Genomic DNA, 25745 nt, shown 5'->3' on the forward strand with positions numbered 1-25745 from the left:
ATTCTTTCTAACTTTTTGCTCTTTCAGGCTACTCGCTCCTCTCTTTCAACAAAACACATTTTGGATAAAGATGCTAGTGTGGTGCAAATACGAGGTCAACATTGGTTCTGTGTATCCAAAGGTTGGTTTGTGAGTTTGCAATGTGGGAAGCCACCCCCCCCAGACGAATGAAATATTTAGAGGAATATTGAAAAAGGCAGATTATTATATTTCCCAAAGGAAGAAATGGAGAAACGTGGGTTTTTTTAGAGGCAGAAAGCAACCCTCACTTTCCTTAATAGCCCACAGCATATATCAGCACTTAAGAGATAAAGAGTTTATTGAAAGAAGACGTACCTAGATAACTCTATTTGTAAGCAAATACCCTCATCCAAGAGCCAAAACAGCATGAAAGCCATTAAGCCACAATAGGAATTACCCAACATCCTTTCAGAACACAAGCCCCTTCATTGCATCACCCTCAGAGCAGTCCAAACTTCAACCAAACTTAGCTCAGACAAACACCTAGGATTTGTACTTTGCCTGTAGAGCCAGCTATGACCCCTACATAACCCCTACATGGCTCCATGGGAGTCTGACAACAGCCAATAGAATACATGTTCTTGCACAGGAACAGGAAGCTCAAATACAAAGTCCAAGAGAAGATATAAAAGCCCCCCACTTTCAACTCCATTTTGTCAGCTGCACCAGAATCATAAACGCCGGTGGTTCTGTTCGTCATTAAACCAACTTTCCAATCAGCCTCCATGTTTCCAGTGTCTTTCTCCCAGCTTGGAACTGAACCAGATGGATATTTCTTCCCACAGCAGTAACAATTTGCATAGAAAAGGATGAAGGAACAGCTGCTGGCGCACCTGACCATATTGCCCAGCAGCACGCTTCCGTTTTGCTTTCTAAACAAAAGTTGCAGGTTGGCAACCGGTGGTTCACAAATGAGAACCAACCGAGAACATTATTGCGCAACGGGCCACTGTCACCCTTACTGAGAGGTGTGTCATTTGCTGGGAAATATTTGCCGACTAGGCAGCATGCATTCTGAAATCAATGGCAAACCGTACTGATTTAATTATACTTGCCTACCTATTTTTTTAAATACGGCTAAGGCCTAAGTGACAGTTACCAGCTGGAAATTTTCTATGTATGTTCTGGCTGTGTCCTAAAGTAATAGAAAAAGAAATAAAACATAAATGGAAAGGATTAGACCCCCCCTATGGTGAAACATTGTCCTGTAGTGGAAACATGATGATTTTGTTTTAATTTACACCACAATTTGAAACTCCAGTCATTTCATCTTGAATGTGCTCTCAACGCTGTAAATACATGCAGCACCATTTTCCAGTTCTTTGCCTCTGGTTGTATAGGGGTCATCATTTTAGACAGCAGACTTCGCCCCCTCCCCCATAGTTTTAAGTTATGGGGTCCTTGGTGTTCTCTCTCAGCTTGATTGTTTTCTTGAAGAACATTTCATTACCAGCTAGATAACACCATCAGTACTAGTGATCAGTGAGATCTTATGTAATGAAACGTTTGCAAGAAAAGAACCAAGCTGACCTCATCCCATTCCTAAGAGGTCTGTAAGGGGCGTGCATAAGTGCACCAGCGTGCCTACCGTCCCTGTCCTAATATTCCTTTTTACTTACTCTTTTCTTATACACAAATTATGTTTATACTTTTACCTGTTATCTTATACGTGCTTGACAAAATAAATAAATAAAATAAAAAGCTCAGAGAGCACCAAGGACCCCTCATGTCAACCCTGAGTTACAAATATCCTCTTCTGTCAGTTTTATGGTAGTCTGGTGGACACCACTTTCACTCAATCTTCTTTCTGGACATCGCCTTTCTGAAGTCAGTGTTAATATGACCTCAGCCTATGGGTGAAAGGAGCTTCCATTCTAAATCCAGAATCTTTACGACTTACGTCACATTGCTTCTTAAATGGTTAATTCCAGGTTACTTGGGTTTTGAGACAGAAGTGACATTTTAACTAAATCCATACAGTATGAACCAGTGGTGAAATCCAATTTTTTTTACTACTGGTTCTGTGGGTGTGGCTTGGTGGGCATGGTGTGGCTTGGTGGGCGTGGCTTGGGCGTGGCGGGAGAAGGATACTGCAAAATCTCCATTCCCACCCCACTCCTGGAGGAAGGATATTGCAAAATCTCCATTTCCACTCCACTCTGGGGCCAGCCAGAGGTGGTATTTGCCAGTTCTCCGAACTATTCAAAATTTCTGCTACCGGTTCTCTAGAACCTGTCAGAACCTGCTGGATTTCACCCCTGGTATTAACATTATAAACCAAAAAGGCTTTTTTCCCCCTTATAAGGAATTTGCCTGCTTTTTATAACAGCATTATTTTATAAATACAAATATAGAGGAGCCCTTTAGTTATTGTAGGTTCCCATTTTGAATTTTGTGGGTTACAGAAAGCCTTGTCTTCCCTAATTGCTTGCTCAGCAGATGGCTAGGAGTAAATAACACTCATTCACTGTCACCTTCAGTTACAATAGATGTTCATGTAGAACATAATAATATGGATATACTTTCTAACTACCTGTAACAATTTCCGTAGAAACATTTTGGAAGCAGCGTTGGTCAGAATCAGGGATGAAATGCTCCCGGTTCGGACCGGTTCAGGCGAGTAGATAGCGATGGTGGCGGGCAGTTCGGAGAACCGTTAGGAAAAATCACTGCCCCCGCCCCCCATGCCCAGCTGAGCTACGCGATCATCAGAGGCTTTTTTTCTTTTAAATGCCTCTGACGAGCCAAGCTCTGACGATCCAAGCTCTGACAATCCAAGCTCTGACGATCCCAGCTGAGTTGCCTGATGATCCAAGCTCTGACGATCCCAGCTGAGTTGCCTGATCGGCAGAGGGTTTTTTAAAAACCCTCTGACGATCAGGCAACTCAGCTGGGATTGTCAGAGCCTTTTGAAAGCATTTTTTACATGGTTTTACATGTAAAAAGTGGTTTTAAAAGTAAAAAAAATTGGCCAGGCCCACCCAGTCACATTACCCCCACCACCACCAAGCCACGCCCACAGAACCGGTAGTAACAAATTTTAGATTTCACCACTGGTCAGATTCCTCTAACTCATTCACTGAGTTCCATATTTAGCAGAGAGAAGTGTGTGAATAGAACTCAGTCACTTAAGTGAGTTCTCAGAGAGAGATGCTTGAGGTCCCAAAGGACAATATCATTAAGGAAACTACATGCTTGAATTGTTCAATAGCAACTTTGAACTTTGTGTTTTTGGCAAGAGGAGGAAGGGGGGGAGAGGATGAGGAGGAGGGGAGAAGAAGAAGAAGAAGAAGAAGAAGAAGAAGAAGAAGAAGAAGAAGAAGAAGAAGAAGAAGAAGACAACTGGTTGGGGAATTCTGGGAGTTGTTGAAGTCCACAGGTCTTAAAGTTGCCAAGGTTGGACACCCCTCGCCTAAAGTATAAGTAAATGTTGATTTTCCAAATGAAGTTGCCAACTGGATGAATTCTTAGCTATTGTCTCCCAGAATTTATCATTGCTAAGCTACCACATTTTTAAAAAATCTCATTGAAATTTCCTCAAACTTGGGATGATCCTAAAAGTTACTCAGGGTTTCATTTGTGCTACATTCATGTTGTTAAAAATATCTTCCTTTGTTAAGTAGTATAAAATGCAGTAAAATATTTAGAGAGAGAGAAGAAAATGAATAAAACTACATGTTTTTCTCACACTGTAGGAGAGGACACCTTTCCTTTCCAATATATAGGCCTGTTAAGTCTGCAATTCTATATATGTTGACTTTGAACGAAGCCACCGTCAACTCAGTATGTCTCACTTTTGAATAGGGTGCATTGACATCCAATGTTTGGTCTAGTGTTTAAGGCACTAGGCTAGAAACTAGGAGACTGTGAGTTCAAATCCTGCCTTAGCTTTGAAAGCCAATGGGGTGACTTTGAGCCAGTCGCTCTCAGCCCAATCCACCTCACAGGTTTTGTAAAAATAATAAAGGTGCGATACAGATAGATAGATACTGGTAGAAAGAAAGAAAGAAAGAAAGAAAGAAAGAAAAAAACAAAATCAATCCCAATTCCCTCTGTGATTTTAATAGATTTGCTTGTGATCAATAAGAACACCTGTCATACCTTTCCATACTCATCAAAGGAGATTTACAGTCACCCTTGCTTTCCACTCAGTAGTTAAGAAAAAAACTAAACTCGACTCTTTGCTTTGGTCCATCCCCAAAAACGAAGCAATTGCATTTTCAAATGTGTCACATGAGCTGCCTGTTGCAGGTCAGATCCCGGACTGAAGTGACCTTTCCAAGAGATTGGCAGTTTGCCCTTCCATGCAGAAGAGAAGGGGAGAAATCTGCGCTCCAGATGGGAAGAGTTTGTTCTGCTTTCTTGGGTTACTCCTGGGCGGTATCACATCACACTTTCTAGATCGCTTGTCGCTTTTAGAAAATAGGAAGTCGTGCTTTTCTTTGCCCATTCAAATTATAAGAGTCCTAACTGAGTCCCCAAAATTAGTCCCACAAGAAAGAATAAAGGTTAAAAAGTAAGTAGCAGACCAAGAATGAATCTCGAGCGGAGATGTGCAAGGTGCGAGTTAAAAATTCCTGCTCAGCCCTCACATCTCACTGGATAGCCTCTGTGAAAGGCACCTTCATATTGGGCAGTGTGGAAGCTAGCATGGCAGATGGACGGATATTAAAATGAGGAACGTGACATTTTGTGGAAACACACTCTTTTTTTTAATATTAGTTGATGTTATCAGTCATTATTACTGAGAATCAGGGATAAAGGAGCCATCCCCATCCAGTGTGTTGCCCTATAGCCGTGATGGCGAACCTATGGCATGCGTGCCGGAAGTGGCACGCAGAGCCATTTTTCCGGGCATGAAAGCTGTCGCCCAACTCACCTGCAGCTGCGCATACGTGCACATCCCAACTGGTGTTCGGGTCTCTGGTGCTCATGCGCACAATTCAGGGGATCAAGCTGGTCTTTGGAGCTTTTATGCGCATGCGTGCACATTTGCGCATGCACATGAGAGTACTGGTGCACAGCGTGCGCATGTGCAGATGGAATTCGCGTGTGTGCATTGCACGTGAAAACCACACACAGGTGCAGATCGTGCAGTTGCGCACACAGCACATGGGGAGGAGCCGCGCATTAGCGCTGATGGCAGGCTTGCTCGCGAAGCACACAAAGCATGTACCTGTTCGGCACTCGGTGAGTAAAAGGTTCACTACCACTGTCCTATAGATTGTGATTCAGAGAAAATCTGCAGTCTTCAAAGCAAAAAGCAGCTTACCTACCATCAGCTTTTTATGAAGGAGATTTCTGCCGCTTTTAGAAGTTTTCTGCAGTTAAAATCATAGACACAGAAAGGGGCATCTCAGCCACCAAGTCCTTCTTCTTGCTCCCTGCAGGAGTCCTCCATTTACAAAAACCATTCATTTAGCGACCATTAGAAAATCATTGAAAAAGGTGAATTTAGAACTGGTCTTTGCACTTGTGACTGCTGCAGCGTTCCCAGAGTCACGTGATCGAAATTCAGGCGTATGGCAACTGGAATTTTATTTATGATGGATGCAACATCCCAGGGAAATGTGATCCTTCCAGTCAGCTTCCAACAAGCAAAGTTGATGGGGAAAGCCAAATTTGCTTAAATACTATGTGATTTACTTAAATTTAAATTATATACATACATACATACATACATACATACATACATACATACATACATACATATATCCCCTATTATATTTTCACATTTTATTGTACACTTCCCAGAGTTCCTCTTTGAAAGAAATCAGCGATTCAGAAATATGAAAACTAGATAAATAACATAAATATAATTTAAGCACACCTTTGCAAGGTTATCACACAAAGCCATCTGATAACTACTGTAACTTAAATTGCCTATAGATGAGGCCATATGCTAATTATTTTGACAACAGATACCTAAATCAACTGGGAAACAGAGCAAGTTAGATTTTCTAATCAAATCCTGGGAGCTTACATCCCAGATTCTGCCTCATTAACAAAAAGCTGAAATATGCCCCATTAAAAATAGGTAATCTGGAGAGAGGCCAATTTGCCAATTTCTTTTTAAAATTCTAGGCTGGGAGCATGCATGCCAATGTTAAACAGAATGTGCTTCCTTTTATGAAAATATCAGCAATTTCAAACTTCTTGAAACACTCTTGGGAGTAATACTAGCCCTCTTCTGAGTTTGTCAGGTTGGCTTAAAACCTCACCTCTCATTACCTCTGTCCAGTGGTGTGCTGCAACCCGTTTAACAACCAGATCTGTGAGCGCGCGTGCCTAACGTGCTTGCACGCAGCGTTCAAAATACAGCAATTTGAAGCTCAGCTGCTTACCTTCTAAGGCAGCCCTGGTAAGTAGAACAGCGGAGGTGTGGAAATCAGCTGTGCCGCACGAATCAGCTGAGCCAGAAAGAAGGAAATATAGGACAGGATAGGGTGAGTGTGGGTGGGCGGGGCCATCTGATGGTCGGAACTACCGGTTCGCTAGAACTGGTCCGAACTGGCAGCAGCCCACCAATGCCTCTGTCTCAGCGACATACCAAGGGGGTTGCATTCCACTCTGGGTGCATGAAATAAAGTGTGGGGGGGGGGCTGCAAAGATAGGAGAGTGTGGAGCCGAGTCACTGCTGCCAGCATGCCAATCAGCTGTTTGGCAGCTGGCAGCAGCTCAGCAGAGTCGGAAGGGGGAAAAAAACCCGTACAGTATGTTAAAATCAATATTGACTCTCGGTGTCAGCCTTCTGTAGTTTTCCTGGCAGCCTTTTCAGAAGTTTTCCCCGGTTTTTTTTCTTAAGGCTGAGAGGGGGCGGGGAGGGATTGTCCCAAGATCACCCAGCTGGATTGGTGCCTAAAGTGGGACTAGGATTCCCGGTCTGCCTGTTTCTAGCCTGAGGCCTTAATGCCGACCCCAAACTGGCTCTCAGCAGCCAAGGAGAGGTGTGTGAATAAAATGATCCATTCCGGGTGTCAAATATATCGCATTTGCTACAGCTTAATCTCGTCTTCCTTCTAAAAAGGGAAAGCTCAGGTGGAGATGTCAGCTCCACATCCTCAGCAGTGAAGCCAGAAGTCAGAATTTTCTTTTCTTTGTTATTTTCCTTTCTTCCTTCAGTGCATCTTTAAGACTTCCATTTTCCAATGGCCGAACAGCTTCTGTAGTTGCTTTCTTATTCCAATGTAATTTAATATTTTTGTTGCATATTTATCTGAATAAATGTGTTTGTCTTAATGCCTTATGTCCTGTGTTGCTTCTTTATTGCTCACTATCTTTTACCATAGTAGTATTTCTCTCTTTCTCTCCTCTCTCTCTAATATCCTATCTATCTATCTATCTATCTATCTATCTATCTATCTATCTATCTATCTATCTATCCATCCATCCATCCATCCATCCATCCATCCATCCATCCATCCATCCATCCATCCATCCATCCATCTATCTATCTATCTATCTATCTATCTATCTATCTATCTATCTATCTATCTATCTATCTATCTATTATCTCTCTCTCATCTGTCTATCTATCTATCTATCTATCTATCTATCTATCTATCATCTATCTATCTATTATCTCTCTCTCATCTGTCTGTCTGTCTGTCTATATCTATCTATCTATCTATCTATCTATCTATCTATCTATCTATCTATCTATCATCTATCTTCCAAATCGCTATCTAAACTGTATCTCTCTATCTCTTTATTCAATTTGTCTGTCTGTCTATCTCTTTATTCCCTCTCTCTTCACTACAGGTAGGTCTCAACTTATGACCACAATTGAGCCCAAACTTTATGTTGTTAAGTGAGTTTGCCCCATTTTACGACTTTTCTCGCCACATTTCCGTTTAAGTGAATCGCTGCAGTTCTTAAATTAATAACACAGTTGTTAAGTGAATCTGCTTTCCCATTGATTTCGCTTGTCAGAAGGTTGCAAAGTGGATCACATGATCCCGGGACACTGTAACTGTCATAAATGTGAGTCAGTTGTCAAGCATCCAAATGTAAATCATGTGACCCTGGGGATGTTGCAGTGGTGATAAGTGTGAAAAATGGTCATAAGCCACTTTTTTCAGTGCTGTTGTAACTTTTAATGGTCACTAAATGAACTGTTATAAGTCGAGGACTACCTGTATTCCCCTCCCCTTTTAGTGTTATATCTCACTTTGTTGTGTCTTTCATTAGTTGTTCTAGGGCACAATCACACCAGAGATCTAAAAATTAGCCGCTTTGATGTGTCCATAGACTTGAGTGTTCCATTCTAAGTGAGAGTGATGGAAGTCACCAATTACTATTCTTGTTTCTTTTTCCAGTGCCTCTCTAATTTCATTTTCCATCTGAAGGTCAGCTTTGGCTTCTTAGGGGACAGGGAAGGGGAGGCACCATTAGATATTTCCAGTACTAACTTGCCTTTGGAAATGATTTCAAAGAAAGAGATTAATCTACTAGGGAATTCTATGTACTTTTCCTTTTGCTCCTATTATGCCCTTTGCTGTCTTTTCGATAGAATTTGTATCTAGATACAACCACACTGCTAGCTTCCTTTCTATCCAGTTTCTCTAATACTTGTTATATCTACATTTTCTTCAAACATCAAGCATTCTCCATTTTAGTTTCAAGACTCCCAGCACTTGGCTATAAAGACCTAAATGCAACCTCATCCTTTCATTTTCTGTGACATGTGTTTTGTGACCTTGTGGCTTTCTTGAATGAGCATACAATATTTGTTTCCTAGGTCTACTCTGTCTCCTGAACAGTTACAAAAATTTCCATTCCGTGTCCCGCTCTTTGGGAGGATAAAGAACAGGTCTTGACCTTCTTCTGGGTGAAGATCCCTCATGTAGTTGAGAAAATGCTATCATATTCTCCCTTACAATCATTTTTTTTTTCTCAAGCGTAGACAAGCTTAGTTCCCTTGATCTAACTTCATAAGGCTTTGATTCCTACCACTTAATCATACTCCAGCCCTTCTCTTCCAGAGTTAATCCATCCTAAAGCATGAAACTTAGAATTGGAGGAGGTACCCGTACAATGCAAAATGAAGTAGAACTATTAATTAAACAACTGCAACATTTTAGGATGACCCAGCTGAGAAAGGCATTCATTTATTTTGCGACCAGTTTTCGACTATGCTTCATTATTCCCTATATTGCTTCTCCAACTTTCTACCCTGCCCATTATAAGGACCAGAAGCCCTTTCGGACCTTTTAGGACAGGGGTGTCAAACTTGATTTCATCGAGGACCACATCAGCATTGTGTTTGACCTTGGGGGCCGGGGTGGGTGTGGCCAGCTCAACGTCACTCGTTTTGGGGCACCTGTGGTGGTCTGAGCCTCTGCCAGTGAAAACAGGCTCCTGAGCAAACAGCATTCCTTACTAGCACTGATGATGTTAGCTAGTTGGGTAACGAAGTGTCTGCAAGAAAGCAAGCAAGCTCAGAGAGCACCAAGGACGTCTCATTTCAAGTCTGAGCTGCAAATATTCTCCTTTATTGGTGTCTGGAAATTGCCTATGTTAGTGTTTCTCAAATATGCCAACTTTAAGTCATGTGGACTTCAACTCCCAGAAATCCACGTGTCTTAAAGTTTTAGAAACACTGATCTATATATTATGATCTACAGGCACTCCTTAACTTACAACCATTCATTTAATGACCATTCAAAGTATAACAGCACTGACAAAAGTGACTTATGACCGTTTTTCACACTTAGGACCGTTGCAGCATCCCCATGGTTATGTGTCCAAAATTCAGACACTTGGCAACCGACTCACATTTATGACGGTTGCAGTGTGCCGGGGTCATGCGACCCCCTTTTGTGACCTTCTGATAAGCAAAGTCAATGGGGAAGCCAGATTCACTTAAAACAACCACTTTATTAACTTATCACCTGTTAAGCGATTCACTTAACATCTGTGGCAAGAACAATGGTACAATGGGGCAAAACTCACTTAACAAATGTCTTACTTAGCAACAGAAATTTTGGCTTCAATTTTGGTTGGAAGTCGGGGACTACCTGTATATTATGCTCCCTGCAGCCTTTGTTCCCTGATTTTCCTAAGTTTCTTGCAATTCAACAAAACATCAGCAGGAGAGATTTTACTCCCCAAGGTTTTAATCAGACTATGATCAAGGAACATCTTTTCTGAATAAGTGGTTTCAGGTCTTCACAATATTTGAGGTGAAGCTTGCAAAAGCCCACTGTCAATCAAGCAATTAAGTTACCACCCACGTTTCCTTATCTGGGCTCTTCAAATAACCACATTTACAAATGATGTTTAAGCTGGAGTGCTAATTGTCAGGCTTCAAAAGCCAAGGAGAGGTTGTGATTTTTCTAAGCAGATTTCTTTATTGTTCCTCACCTTTAGACAGGAATCTTGCCAAAATAAAGCAGAGTACTGTACTTGGACCATAAATTACATACTTTGGGAACTATTAAGGAGGAGCCGTCTTCACTCTCTTTCTCTCCCGCAAACTGCCTTGTCTTTTGCTCCTCTGGAATGTACTCGCTCCTTCCTGGGAATCCCAACAACATCCCATCATGCTAATACGTTATTGCATGTATTAGACAAATCCAGGTAGTCCTTGTTTAGTGACTACAGTTGGGGCCGGCAACTCGGCGTTAAGTGAAACAGATGCTAAGTAAAGCCGCAACTATGCTTATGATTTTACTCTAGCTTTCTTTTGCTTTACAGACCTGCAAAGGGCATGAGTGCAAGGTTGTAAAGTTACTTTCATAATGGCAAACGGTCACTAAATGAGGCAGTTGATAAACAAGGACTACTATCTATCTAATCTGCTGTTTAACAAATACAAAGCTTCTTATTCCCAGCAGAGTAAGGCGCTATTTGGCTATGGGTACTATCTCACTTTACATGTTTGCTTAATAGCTGTGCCTTTTCATGATGGTTGTTAGTACAGTACTTTAAGCTTTAACTAAAACTCTTAAAGACTTTTTCTTCTTTCTTTAGAAGCTCTCTCTGGCAAGATAACATAAAGCTGACTTTCTAGCAATGGGAGAGAACCTGCTGTACTATTCAAAAAAGAATTGCTGAATGTAACCTATCCAGGAGCTTGGAGTGAGACTGGACCCCATACTATATACCTTTCCTTGTTGACTTCTGTTGGATCAACTGCAAACAAATCATTAAAATATTTCTCAGCATAATGTCTTGTACAGCTAAGAGCTATTGCCCATTGACATGGGACTTGGAAAATCTGAACGGAGGTGAAAATTCACATCCTAGTTTATGGGATGACTATAGAGTGAGATGACAAAAATATGTTTTGCCAGGGACAAATTTGACCAGAGCATAATATCAATAATTTAGATTGCAGCTGTTTTTTATTTTTCCCACCCAAGAGCAGATGTGGTTTTTAACAGTCTGGTTCAGCCTTAGTGAAGCTGAAATGGATGGCTAATATTCAGAATTGGATTTTAATATTCTGGGTCTTTGTTGGCATCCATCCTATCCTATTTGGGAGGAAGTAGGGAGGAATTAGAAGAAAAATGTAGATGTAGGAAATATATATCAAATATTATGGACTGTTTATTAAGAGAAAAATAATACCTTTTATGTACTCAGTACATGAGATCATTTAATCCTCTTCCTATATTTTATTTCTCTGTGTGTGTGATTTATGCAAGCCACCTACCTTCTCAACCCTTATGGACTGTAGTTGGTTCATCTGGGCTTATTTCCTTCCCTAAAATCATGTGTAGTATCTTCTGGTACCTTCTAAAGATGTTGGTCTCCAGCTCTGCAAATTCTGAGCAAGTATGACCAGGGATCATGTTAGCTGGAAATGCTTGGAGCTGCAGTCTCACAATGTTAGAAGGTATCAGCATGAAAATGGTTCTTATGCTGCTGAAACAAATCCAGAGGTTAAGTGGCACTGAATTTTATTAGAAGAGTGAGGAATGTATTATATATTAGCAAGTATAACACTGGGAATAAGCACACTGATTGCATGGGCAAAGCTAAATAGACGTAGTCCTCGGTTTATGACCACAATTCAGCCCAAAATTTCCATTGCTTAACAATTCACAGTTGTTAAGTGAGTTTGGTTCCATTTTATGACCTTTCCTGCCACAGTTGTTAAGTGAATCACTGCAGTTGTTAAGTTAGTAACAAGATTGTTAAGTGATTCTGGCTTCCTCATTGACTTTGCTTGCCAGAAGTTCGCAAAAGATGATTACATGACCCCAGGACACTGAAACCATCATAAGGTATATGCCAGTTGCCAAACATTTGAATTTTGATCCCACCAATGGGGACGCTACAATGGTTGTAAATGTGAAAAATGGTCATCAGTCACTTTTTCAGTGTCCTGTAACTTTGAATGGTCACTAAGCAAATGGTTGTAAGTCGAGAACTACCTGTATGATTGTTGTGGCAAGACAAAAAGGAGCATTTATAGCTTTTTGTGATCTAAAAACACTTTTGGAACTAATATTTGCACCGGGACTAACCCTGGCCGTGAAAGAAATGAAGAATGGGCTGGCTTGTTTCTAATACTCCTTTGGTTGCCCTGTCTTCTACAGCTTTTCTCAGCTAGAAGCGTGAAGGTCCTTTGAAGGAATTAATTCATAGGATTTTACGAATGTATCATCTGATATATTGTTGTCAGGTGAAAAGGAGAAATGACACGAGAAACAGGGAGAGGACTCTTCCATTTCCAATGACCTCTTTGAGTCCCTCTTGTGCTGGAGTGACATTGAGGTTCAGTCTCACTCTTTGATTCTTATCCCAATATAATGGAAGGATGGAGATATCTAAAAAAAGGAGAGAAAAATTCCCAGGGAACTGAAAATCAGTTTTTTTGAAAATGATACTTATAGCAGATCATAAAGAGATATAATTGCATGCATCTCCAGAATGATGCAGAAATTACAAGAAAAAAACAGAGGTTGCTCCAACGCAAATCTGGCCAAATAGACAAATGGAAAACGATGGACATGATTCTATGAGAGACTTGAATCTGCAGAAAGCTCTTGCTCCAGATTTATTTCATTTCATTTCATTTTATTGAATTTGTATACCGCCCTACTCCCGAAGAACTCAGGGCGGTGAACAGCCATAGAATAAAACATATAAATACAAAATTTAAAATAGAATAAAACAAATTAAATAATTTGGCTGAACAAATTTAAAACCCCAATAATTTAAAACCAAATTTAAAATTTCCATTTAAAAAGGGGAAAGAACTTAGGTCAGGCCAGCTTGATGAAATAAAAATGTCTTGAGCGCGCGACGGAAGGTACGCAGATCCGGGATCCTCCGTATCTCCAGGGGGAGCTCATTCCAGATAGTAGGTGCCCCCATAGAGAAGGCTCTCCCCCTGGGGGCCGCCAGTCAACATTGTTTGGCTGACAGTACCCGGAGGAGCCCCTCTCTATGGGAGCGTACTGGTCGGTGGGAGGCTATTGGTGGTAGCAGGCGGTCCCGTAAATAACCAGGTCCTAAGCCATAGAGCGCGATAACATTGAGTAGCTCGGGCAGAGCTGCTGCCACGTGGCAGGGAGCCAGGTACGTGATCAGCAAACCCATCTGAACCCCATGACCCTACTTCACAAGGAGGGTCTCACAGCCGGCCGTCTGAGGAACAGTGGCCTCCCTCGGCCTAAGGCCTTCTCTAATAATAACCGCTACTCCCCCACCCCTCCCCTGTGACCTCGGCTGATGGAATGCCTGGAAGCCTGGTGGGCACATTTCTACCAGAGGGACCCCTCCCTCCGGGCCCAACCAGGTCTCCGTAATATCTGCCAGGTCCGCTCCCCCCTCCTGAACAAGATCACAGATGAGGGGGGATACTCATCTGTGGAAGGATCCATTTTATTTGACTGAAGGGCCCAAATGACCTCTTCTAACTCTGTAGTTTTATGATTCTAAATATGCCACGGGAGAGCACATTCATCTTGATTTTCAGGGAATGTCACTTTTATCTTGTATAACCCCAAATGAAGTTTACTTATACTTCTGTCATGCAGTTCTGTACCTTCAGGTGTGACAATATCTTATGACTGGAAACCCAGTGTTTGAATTACACGAATAACAAATGTGTCTTCTAGTTCTTATTTCTGTGACTTTTCTTACAATCTATTTGGGGCTTGGCACAATCTGGCAAGAGCTTAAGTACCATTCCATAACACTGTGCCCCAAATTTAGCCAGGTTAAATTTGTGGCTACTTCTGTAGTCTTAGACACCCACAGAAGTGCATTTCACTGAATATAATACAGGTAGCACTCAATTTTATGGGTAAGGGGTTTTTAAATTGGGGGAAGCCAAAGATAAATTTAATTTTGTTTTATACTATTTTAATGTCTATATTGCACGTTTGTTAATTTTGGCTGTTCGTTGCCCCGAGTCCTTCGGGAGAGGGGGCGGTATAAAAATTAAATAAATAAATAAATAAATAAATAAATAAATAAATAAATAAATAAATAAATTTATGACCACAATCGAACCCAATTTTTCTGTTGCTAAGTAAGATAGTTGTCAAGTGAGTTTTGCCCCATTTCATAACTTTTCTGCAGTTGCTAAATTAGTAACACGGTTATTAAATAAATCTGGCTTCCCCGTTGAGTTTGCTTGTCAGAAGTGATCACCTGACCCCAGAACACTGCAGCCATCATTAATATGAGACAGTTGCCAAGTATCTGAATTTTGATCACATGACCACGGGGATGCTGCAATGGTGGTAAATGTGAAAAACATAAGTCACATTGTATCTTCAAACGGTCACTAAAGGAACTGTTGTAAGTCTGTCTACTGTATATATGGGTATCTGACTGCACTATGATTACATTTCTTTCTAAATGTCTATTTAGGGTTTGGGCTTTAAGCCACAATGCAATGCTGGTTTCCAAAGGATGTTTAGCTGTTACATCCACAATGTGGATTCCATGTATTCCAAACAATATGACCGATGAGAGATGCTCGGATGCCTTCTTCATAACATCAGCAGGGCCACATGTTTAAGACTCCACTGGAACTACGAGACTGGAAGTATCAAAGATGGCTTGTTCCACTGTTATTTTATTTATTAATTTATTTGCAAAATTTATTAGCCGCCCATCTTACCACATGGTAGATCTGGGCGGCTTACAGTATTATTGGTACTGATCACTAGCTCACCCAAATCCTCTTATGTGCTGTTTTCTCATTCTATGCTTTCCTCTTTCATGTTTCTCAGATACCGATAGTTGTTTTGGCAGCAGCTGGATTTAACCAAGGGAAAAAGCCTGCCTTGTCAAGCTAGCAATAGTGAAGGCTTGGCATCTCTGACGGAAGCGAGAGCTGAGCAGTGGTCTCTTGGGCAGGCTTGATCTCTCCCTGTGTTCACACAGTTTTTAAAAAACCTAGATGATGTGACTTAACATATGGCAAGAATGTTTTTTTTATAATCCAAGCAGCTCTTAAAGAGACTTTGGGGAGGATCAGTTTACAACTCCGAGCGCAAGAGAAATCTTGCCTCCGCATTAATCAGATTTTCAAAACTTAATGACTGGAGTTGGTCTTTTCCATCTTTATCAGAGCCGCCCCAACTATTTGACATACATACATACATACATGTATGTAACTATGTATGTATGTATGTTTATATATATGTATGTGTGTGTGTGTATGTGTGTATATATGTTTTCTGAGGTTTTCGTGGGTGTTTGTATGTAGGTCTTTGGTTATTCGGATTTTCTCCCGCGTAAAATTCCAATTTTACGTGGGAGAAAACCAAATAACCAAAGACCTATATATATATATATATGTATGTGTGTGTGTGTGTGTGTGTGTGTATGTGGGTATGCATGTTTGTATGTATGCATGCATGCATGCATGCATGTATGTATATACCAGGCCAATTGCCAACATTTTCTGTACCTCAACAAATTGCACAGATTGGCAGTTCTCTCCACTCTAACAAAGGCTTTCCCCAAGGTGGGAAATGAGGACATCCCCACTTACCTAAGTCATAGTTTATTGCTTAAAAGACCCATCTCTGGTTTGTGAGAGGTCTTCAATTGGTTCTATATATAGATTAATAGCTACCCATAAATGGGAGGAAAGGGGCAGCAGCTTTCCTTTAGACATTATTTTTGTTTTCCCTTGCCCAGAGCTGAGCCAGACTGCCTTCCACTCAGCTCTGAAGTCTTGACATCTAATTAAGGTAAGTAAGTCTTTCTTTTCTAGAATATATATATATATATACCGGTATATATATCATGGTCCCAATGAGAAGAAAACGCAGGTTGTCTAAAGTGCTTTTTCTGTTTCTTCATTGAGTGACTTTTTTTAAATTTAAGGGCAGAGATAGAAAAACAACAACAAAAAAACATAATGGGTGTGTATCTATTGATGGGCTTAATTAAAGCCAATGGGATGTAAGGAGCTTTAGAGCTGCTACCCAAGAGTCCATCAGGAGTTTAACAGGTAGATCTCCGAGGAGAGATTTGAACTCTAGATCTATTAGTGAAGCAAGCAAGCAGAAACTGTTTTTTGTATCATGGAAAAGCATTGCATTTATTAAGTGATTCGGTACTGCTTCATTCACCCTTCCTTTATTCAATCTACAGACCTCTTAAGGCCAAAGTTAGAAACCGAGTGAAGCCATAAAAAAGTTTTCATTTGAATTCATCTAGGAATCCTTTTCAAATTACAAGCGAAACTTATCAAAACTCATGACCGTTTCCTCCGTCGCATTTGAAGTCTTCTTTTTGAAAAGCTACATTTCTGACTGTTGACTGATTCTAGCGTTCACTCCAGGATACAGTTTTGTATTTTCTAAAAAAACAAAACAACCCCCCCCCCAAAACCTTGGTCTCCTGATGGGTGGAAAAATTTGATTTTTTTTTTGCTTCTTAAACAATGCCTGCTGCAGAATAGAATTACATGAAAAAAGGCAGAGGAGCCAATAAAAAAAAGCCCTCCTCGTGAGGAATAGCATAAATTGGGGATGTGTGGCAGTGACTTCCTTTGATTAGCACATCCTTTAAGGTCTAACGAAAAGGATGCAGAATATTCAGAGTGCATTTGGGATCTGCATCTTGGGCTGCTGTGGGCTTTAAGCCTATTTTTATACATGGGATTTGATGGGTCGTGTTTTCAGCTGAATCTAAATTATGTTGCCGGGTAGCCTAGCTTCAGGGCTAATTAAAACACATGAGTATGGCAGAATAATATTGCCTTTTGTCAGCATGTTTAACTTTAGTGGAAGCATTCTAAGGGTGCCTATCCGTTCGTCATAATTCTTAAATGAAATTCCCGGGATATAATAAAAGGGCAGCTCCATAACTTTTTCCTACAGATGTGATTTTAAAAAGCGTCTCTATCCATAAATTGGAGGCAACGATAGGTATACCTGACTTGCATGGTTATTGTGTAGCAGTGACAACTTCACTCCACAATATTCTTTTACATGAGATAGTAAGCATTTCATCTTCCTTAGACCTACCCCTGTGGTAAGATGGGCGGCCAATACATTTAATAAATAAAAATACATTATAATTCAGCAAAATGTATCTAATTAGGAATCATCTATCAGGGCCAGTGTGATGGGTGGAATACAGTAGGCGATCATTTTAAAAACAGGAACAATTAAAAATCCACACCTTGTGAGCACCAAAATGTGGTAGGGAACCATCCTGCCCCATTCTATGTAGCCAGTAGAGTTAGGATCCTACCCAGAAGTGAAATCCAGCAGGTTCTGACAGGTTCTGGAGAACCAGTAGTGGAAATTTTGAATAGTCTGGAGAACTGGCACATACCACCTCTGGCTGGCCCCAGAGTGGGGTGGGAATGGAGATTTTGCAATATTCTTCCCCCTGGAGTGAGGTGGGAATGGAGATTTTGCAGTATCCTTCTCCTGGAGTGAGGTGGGAATGGAGATTTTGCAGTATCCTTCCTTTGCCACACCCATCAAAGCCACACCTACCAAGCTGTACCATGCCCACCAAGCCACGCCTACAGATCCTACCAATGAATAGTGGGGCTGTGATCCACGCTTTTGTTTCCTGTGTTCCTATCAATCTTCTTCCTAGCTGCCTTGTGAATCCCAACGGTCTTATTTATTTATCAGTAAAGGAGAACATGTGTAGCTCAGGGTCGAACTGTGGGGTCCTTGGTGCTCCCTGAGCTTGGTTGTTTACTTGCAGATGTTTCATTACCTAACTAGGTAACATCTTCAATGCTAGCACAGAATAACGAGATGTCTCCAAGAAAACAACCAAGCTCAGGGAGCACCGAGGACTCCTTTATTTATCACCACCTTATTCATTTATCACAAATTTATCATTTTGGAATGCCCATGATCCGCCTCACAGAGAGGGATTCTGGGTGGTATACAATAAAATATTAAAACATAAAAAGAGTATGCAAAAGTTAACATTTAAAAAGAGGCAAGGATAATTAAAAAACAATGTTAACATTAGTTTAAAAAGCAAAGAGAAGACTTTCAGATTGCTAACCACCCCCACGGCGGTGTACTCTTCTGGGCTCCCCATAGGAGGCCGCAGAGTCATGTTTTCACGCTTTCCCGGAAGACCAGGAGGGTGGGGGGCTGCCTCACCACTGGGGGGGAGAATATTTCACAGGGTGGGGGCAATGGCAGAGAAGGCTCTCTTCCTGGACCTTGCCATTGGAGTTCTTTAACTGAGGGGCTCCGCAACATACCTTCCCTGCCTGATTGGGTGGTAGAAACCAATATAATGTGACAATGACAGTTCTGTAGCTACAGTTCTGTAGCTAACCTGGCCCCATGCCACGTTGAGCTTTAAAGGTCATAATCATCACCTTGAATTGGATTTGGAAGCAAACTGGCACCCAATGCAGCTTGCACAGCAGAGGTCTTCTTTGGGAGCACAAAATTACCCATGGGATCCAGTGGTGGGTTGCCCCCGGTTCTATAGAACCGGTAGTAAAACCGGTGGGAGGCTCCGCCCACTGACCCTGACGTCATCAGAAGTGATCTGTGCATGCACAGAAGCGATCCCGTTGCAAACCAGTAGTAAAGGTAAGTAGAACCCACGCCTGATGGGATCACATTCTGTACCAGCGGAAGCTTCTGGCTACTTTTCAACGGTAGCCCCGCGTAACGTGCGTTGCAAGAGTCCAGGTTTATGGTAAAGGGATTGAGTTCCCTCTTTGATTCAGTTTTTATCTACTGAAAAATAGCAAGTCTGTCTTGCTCCCTAGGTATGTGTGAATGTATAAAATCAACGAATATTTAATCTCATCTCTTTTACCAGAAAACATACTGTATGTATGGTGCATTTTCCAGTACATTTATATGTGATCTGACTATTTGAGATTGTCTTAGCGTGTCCATTTGAGTGAAGAAAAAAGGGAAAGGCTATTTTTCCATTTCTTTATTCCATATTTTTGTATACAGGTAGTCTTTGACTTACAACGGGTTCATTTAGTGACCGTTTGAAGTTACGACGACACTGAGAAAAGTGACTTATGACCAGCCCCATGGTCATGTGATCAAAATTCAGGCGCTTGGCAACTGACTCATATTTATGACTGTTGCGATGCCCTGGGATCATGCGATCTCCTTTTGTGACCTTCTGATCAGCAAAGTCAATGGGGAAGCCAGCTTCATTTAACAACAGTGTTGCTAACTGATCAAGTGCAGTGATTCAATTAACAGCGTTGGCAAGAAAGGTCGTAAAATGGGGCAAAACTAACTTACCCAATGTCTCACTTAGCAAGAAAAATTTTGTGCTCAATTGTGGTTGGAAGTCGAGGACTACCTGTAATGTAATAAAACCTGTAATAAATCACTAGCTGTGATTTATATGCATGCATATTTGCTTGTGCAGTCTGCATGGAACAGCAATTACATAATTTTGCATAACTATGTGTGTGTGTGTTTGAGAGAGAGAGAGAGAGAGGGAGGGAGGGAGGGAGGGGGAGATGGGCATGTACACTCTCAATGAATGAAACAGACAAATGCAGGTTCATTCCTCTGTCTATACTCTACAATTACATTTCCCCCCACTTTCTTGTTTATATACTATCTAAAAATAAAATGTTTCTTGCATTATGCTTAGAGAGGGAGAAATAGCTTTGCTTCAAACTGGTATTGGTAAAAGAAATTCCTAGCAGAAGCTAAAGTGTCAAGCCATCTAAATTTATCTCAAAATTTGATGAAGCCAGTCCATTGATTTTGGGAAAAAAAAACCCGATTATGGCAACAGCAACCAGAATTTATCATCCAAGAAGTAACCAATGATTTGTTTAGGCAATCACACTATTAATGTAAATGTTTTTAAATATTAAAAAGAACAGTTTAAAGAAACACCCCCAAACGGCCACTAAACAGTTGCACAGGAATTAATTAACACTTTTTTGGTAAGAGTCCAAGCCTTGGCATCTGTCCAAGAGAAGCTGTTTTGTAAAATAGTCCCATGGATTTCCTGTACTGTGTTCTTCTTTTGAAAGAAGTTTTTGTTCTCAACAGTTTTCACCATTTGTGTAAGTTTAACGATCATTCTTTTGGTTTTAATTCATTCAAAATATGGACTTCTAAATGCTACAGGATCTCTGCCTCGATGGCCTTTATTGATAAAAAACTGGATCTGATCCATTATAATTTCATAATTTTTCACTGTCATAGTTATTTAAAAATAACAACCTAGGATTATCTTTTTCCTCCCACTTTTTAAACTTCAGTGAACCAAGCGGGTACAATGCATGATGGGCCTGTATTTTTTTTAAAAAAAATATTTTATCAAGATTTGGACAGATTAAAGTGAAAAATCAGTGCGTTTCAACTGCCCCTGAAAATGTCATGTTGACCCTACATAATTGGTCCTTTCAGACATGATCTGAAAGTACCAGTTGGCTATCAGCTACCCATCTTTTCCTTGCAATAGGAAGAGTAACTTGCATTTGGTCATGTTTGGTCATAGCTGGTGAGATTCATTGCTTGAAGACAGAAAGTCTAACATCACAGCAGACTTAATTTGGCTGTAATGCAGAAAAGGAACCCTCCTGGGGAATACCAAGCATGAATTCTTGGTTTGTATCTACATTTGCTGAATCCTTCTCTCCTTTGCTAATTGTCAGCTTGGACTGTTGCAAGGGAAAATGCCTGCAGGTAACTTGTTGGTGAACATTGTAGCATGTTACACTCTGCATTTTAACACCAACTTCATCTTTGGATTGTGGCATGGCAATTAGAGTGTTCCATGCAATGAATGCCGCTGGATTGAAAGACTTCCACAATACAGTTAGTTTTCGACTTACGATTGTAATGGAGTTTGTGCATCATGGCCATAAGTTGTGATGGTTTTAAAACAAGTCACCTGTCCCAATTTTATGACTGCCAAAACAAATGCTGCAGTCATTAAGCCAACCAATGGTTCGCTATGGGCTGTTTTTGCCAACATCCAGAAATAAATGCCAGGTTTTTTTTAGCAAAAACATCCTAAAACGTGGTCACGTGACTGTGGGATGCTGCAAACAGTCATAATTACGGGTTGGTTGTCGAGTGTCCAACATGAGGTCATGTGACCGCAGATAGTGTCTGGCCATCAGAACTTCAGAACCAGGTTGTAAGTACCCATGGGGAGGTCCATTGTAACTTTGAACTAAGTGACCAGCTCTAAATCAAGGAGACTCTGCATTTGAAATATTTCTAGATATATTTCCTAGACTAATATTGACTGCATAACACAGCCCTTTGTCTGCATGACGTTTTCTCCAAGATTGTGTTTTTAGATATGACTATTAACATCAATACACCAGATCCATCCTTCTTCTAGAATGAAAAGTTTCAATGTTTAGGTAGAAATTCCTTACCTTTTTCCAAATTAGGTAAGGACTGGATAAATATATGTTGTCCTGGAGGCTTACATAGAGTTTATTTGTCTCTCAAAGTTTAGAGTGAGTCAGTGGTGGGGACATTCTATTTCATTGTCTCCTTTAGTTGGTGGTTTGTAGAAGACTCAGAGAAACGTCTGGTCTTCTCTTTTCCCCAGGTGAACCAATGGGAATTGTCTCTCATGATCTCTTACTGCTTGAAAATAAAATTAGCCCTTTGTCTCTCATAAAGAGGAAGTCAATTATTACATTCTATCGAAGGGACTAAATCTTAATTTTTAATGGGAACACGATCCAGCTCCAATATCCTCATAGAAGCTGACCTATGGAAAGCTTCGGCAACCACTGTAATATGATCACCTTAAGTGCAGAATGTAATATATGCCATGCTGCATACATTACAGCATGTAATGTTGTAATGTATGCAACAGTCTAACCATTTAGAACAGGGGGCGAAGTAGTTCATCATTCAGTGAAATGTACAGGTTGAATCTGGACAGTGTGGTGGCATTTGCAGGTCCTCACTGCTTTTGCTGGCATAATGTAAGCAGAGTCTCATCTCGGCTTCTATATTTTTGGGAGATATGGGCCACACCAGTCCGCAAATAGCAAAGAGGTGTGGCTTGTGTTTTGATATGCAATACTGCTTATGTCACCATCCTTGATCTCACCTGCCATCAAAGCTGGAATATCAACACTTGAGGAAGTCCATCATAATAGAGTTGGAAGGAACGTTGGAGGTTTTATAATCCAACCCCCTGTTCATCAAAGCTGGAATAGCAGCTCTTGAGGAAGTCCAGAATAATAGAGTTGGAAGGGACTTGGAAGGTTTTATAATCCAACCCTCTGCTCAAGTAGGAGACACTTTTTCTGAAAGAAAAGAAGCAGCAACCATGAGTACTAATACTACTTTTAGTACTCAGAGTAACAGAATCCTGCAAGTCTGAAAGTACATTCCCCCTCGCTTACCTAGTTAGCAAAGTAGGGAGGGTCCCTCCTGAGGTACTTCTTCCATCCTGACCATTCTTTCAGAGTTTGCCTAGGCTGTGGCTCTTCCTCCTGTCTCCCAAGGCTGTTCTCACATACCATTACAACAACCCAGAACCAAGTTGTTCCCTGCTTGAGATAATGGCAAATAGTACCCTTTCTTCTAATTCAAGGTGGCTGGTACTCAAAGCTGGCCATGTAAGTGTATTACTTGAAGCAGAATAATCCTCAGGTGCCTTTATGTCTTTTTGGAAGTAAATCTACAACAGCAGCAAGTTAAATAACAAATATTTTGCTATAGATTTGAGGCATTCCTTCTGCTTAATAGTAGAGCTGCTCCTGTTTTTTGGGATTTGGCAATAATACCACATCCTTAATCTTCCCATAGTACATATATATACACATACAGTATGAAAGTAAGTATGCAACATTGGATTTGACTCAACAGAAATAGGACTCATGCTAGCAAAGTGAATTCTTCTAATGCTTGGGAATTAGCTTATGTCTAATTCAGTGAATGTCTGTCATCCACATAAAATAGTAAAGTTCCTTCCACCGGCTTACCTATCTTAGACATGACCACATCCAGCCATGCTTGATGCTAATGATGGCAATGATGGTGATGAGTTATACAATATTTAAAATAAGCCAAGCAAATATTTTACAAGCATTTCAGAAGACAAGGTGCATCATCTTAATCCAGATTAGTTGTAAATGGGAAAGGCTGGCAGAGAGGGCAGCAGAATATGTGAAATATTTCATTTTGAAAAGTTATATTGAGAAGACTTATCTAGCTCTATAAATCAAAAGGTTTTGCGTTATAAAATATTTAATCTGTCCGTGAAACAAATGATAGATTATAGGGAAGTTTTGAAAGAAACATCTTTTAAAAGATCTGCCATGTATCGATAGACAAGAATATTTATAGCTCAGGTTGAACTGTGAGTCCTTAGTACTCTTTGAGCTTGGTTGTTTTCTTGCAGATGTTTCATTACCCAAGTAGAAACTTCATCAGTGCACTGATGATGATGACCATTTTCACTGATGCTATTATCTAGTTTGGTAATGAAAGGTCTACAGGGAAACAACCAAGCTCAGAGAGCACCAAGAACCCCACAAATCTGCCATGTTTTCTAGCCATTGGTTGTGGATACCATCTAGCCAATGTCCCTAATTCCTGCATCTAGTAGGAGAAAGAGTTGTAGATGCACTTTAGATATAGGACTTCTTGGTAGAATAAAGCAAAACAGTATATATTTAAGGACTGTATATTGGCACACTTGAAAAAACTTTTGAAGGTTCTGAAGCTCAAGGTATAAGTAAAGGGATGAAAGCAGGGGTGAAATCTACTTACCTTCCCTACTTTGGAAGTGCGCATGCCGTGTGCGCTCGCTCTGCTCGCATCGCTCGTGTGCATGCGCACATCACATGCAATTTTAGACCCTCTGCACATGTGCAAAGCCTTCTGTGCATGCGCAGAGAGTCAAAAACAGGTTACTTCCTGGTTAAAACCAGGAAATAATTACATCTGGGTGAGTGGGCAGAGCCTCGTGCTGTCGCCGCTACCAGTTCTCTGAATCACCCGCCGCTACTAGTTCGCCTGAACCGGTGCGAACCAGTAGCATTTCACCCCTGGACAAAAGGAATTTTAGTTATCCCATCAAATCCATTAAAAAAAAAAATAAAACAGTAAAATAAAAATGATGAAACGATGTTAATGATCCATCTTTTCATTTTTACAGTGACTACAGAAAGATATGGCGGTTATTGTACGGTCACCATAACTAAATAAAACAGTGAGGAATTCTTTAAGTGAACTATAAGATGTCGAGGCCATGCTTTGCAGGGAAAATAATTGAGTAGTATCTGGTAATATTAGCATAATCAGACTATCAAAATAAAATAGTTATATAGCAAACCACACTGCTTCGAAAATTGTAAGGAATAAATCTTATGAAACTGTGAATATGATTTCAGTTCTATAATCTTGGAAAATTTATATAGTTCCTACATGGAAATTAATTGTGGACAAAAGCACAAAACTTGTAAAGAGTGATTTTTGATTGGGGATATCAATTCCTAGGCCAAATTTTGAGGTTGATAAATATTACATGATTAAATAGTGAAATGAAGTGCATTGGACCTAAGACATCGATATTATTCTATGTCAGTTGAAGAGCAGTTTGATTGATGCATTTGTAAGCATTCTTAGGTTTGAAATGCACATCTCCTAAAAAGTGAAATGAAACATTTAATCCAATATATTTTGATGGCATATTTTGTGATTTTAATTGCTGCAGCCACTGGCATTCAACAATGAATATTTTTACATAGTCCATTTCAGTCTGAAGGATGTGATGAAGTGACCAGAAAGCTCTGATCAGATTGAAATGTAATCTTTTTAATTTACAGGAATTGTGAACAGTGGCAGATTCCATCATGTCGTCTAAGAGAGTACCGTTCTACCAAAAATCGCACAAGCATTTTGACCTGTCTTATCGCAACCGTGATACTAGATACATGCTCCAGGAATATTCAGCAAGGAGGTAAGTAATTCACATCTGCATACCTTTTGATTTATAAAACTAATCAAAGTGAATAATGACAAGAGCTATGGTACTATTACATAGGGATCTACAATCAGTTTCTTGTTCCAATGTCTTTCGTGGGAGCATTGAAATTGACTTCTCAAAGGTATAGCAGGATGCAACTGAAAATTGTGGGCTAACTTAGCCTTGGAAGTTTCAGATCGATTTATTTACTTACCACATGTGTAAGGTTTAACCATAACCCTCTTCCTGTTGTGATTCTGAGTGGCATGCAATCTTGAAAGCAAGTTAATAAGAATAGTAAAAACAAATGGCAACACATTCAGAAACAGTAATACCAACACTATTTCAATTCACAACAT

General features: G+C 40.5%; 1 protein-coding gene across 1 annotated transcript in view; it reads left to right on the forward strand.

The window, feature by feature from the left end:
• The first annotated feature begins 16121 nt into the window (after positions 1 to 16121).
• MYOM2 (myomesin 2) overlaps positions 16122 to 25745 on the forward strand; it is a 94210-nt gene continuing 84586 nt past the window's right edge. Inside the window, exons 1-2 of the mRNA XM_060689260.2 lie at positions 16122 to 16190; positions 25247 to 25380. Coding sequence (XP_060545243.2) covers positions 25274 to 25380 — 107 coding nt within the window. The 5' untranslated portion in view covers positions 16122 to 16190; positions 25247 to 25273. The remainder of the gene's footprint in view (positions 16191 to 25246; positions 25381 to 25745) is intronic.

This window comes from Pantherophis guttatus, chromosome 1 (genome assembly GCF_059756535.1).
Source record: "Pantherophis guttatus breed Tessera chromosome 1, ASM5975653v1, whole genome shotgun sequence".
NCBI classification, from domain to species: Eukaryota; Metazoa; Chordata; class Lepidosauria; order Squamata; family Colubridae; genus Pantherophis; species Pantherophis guttatus.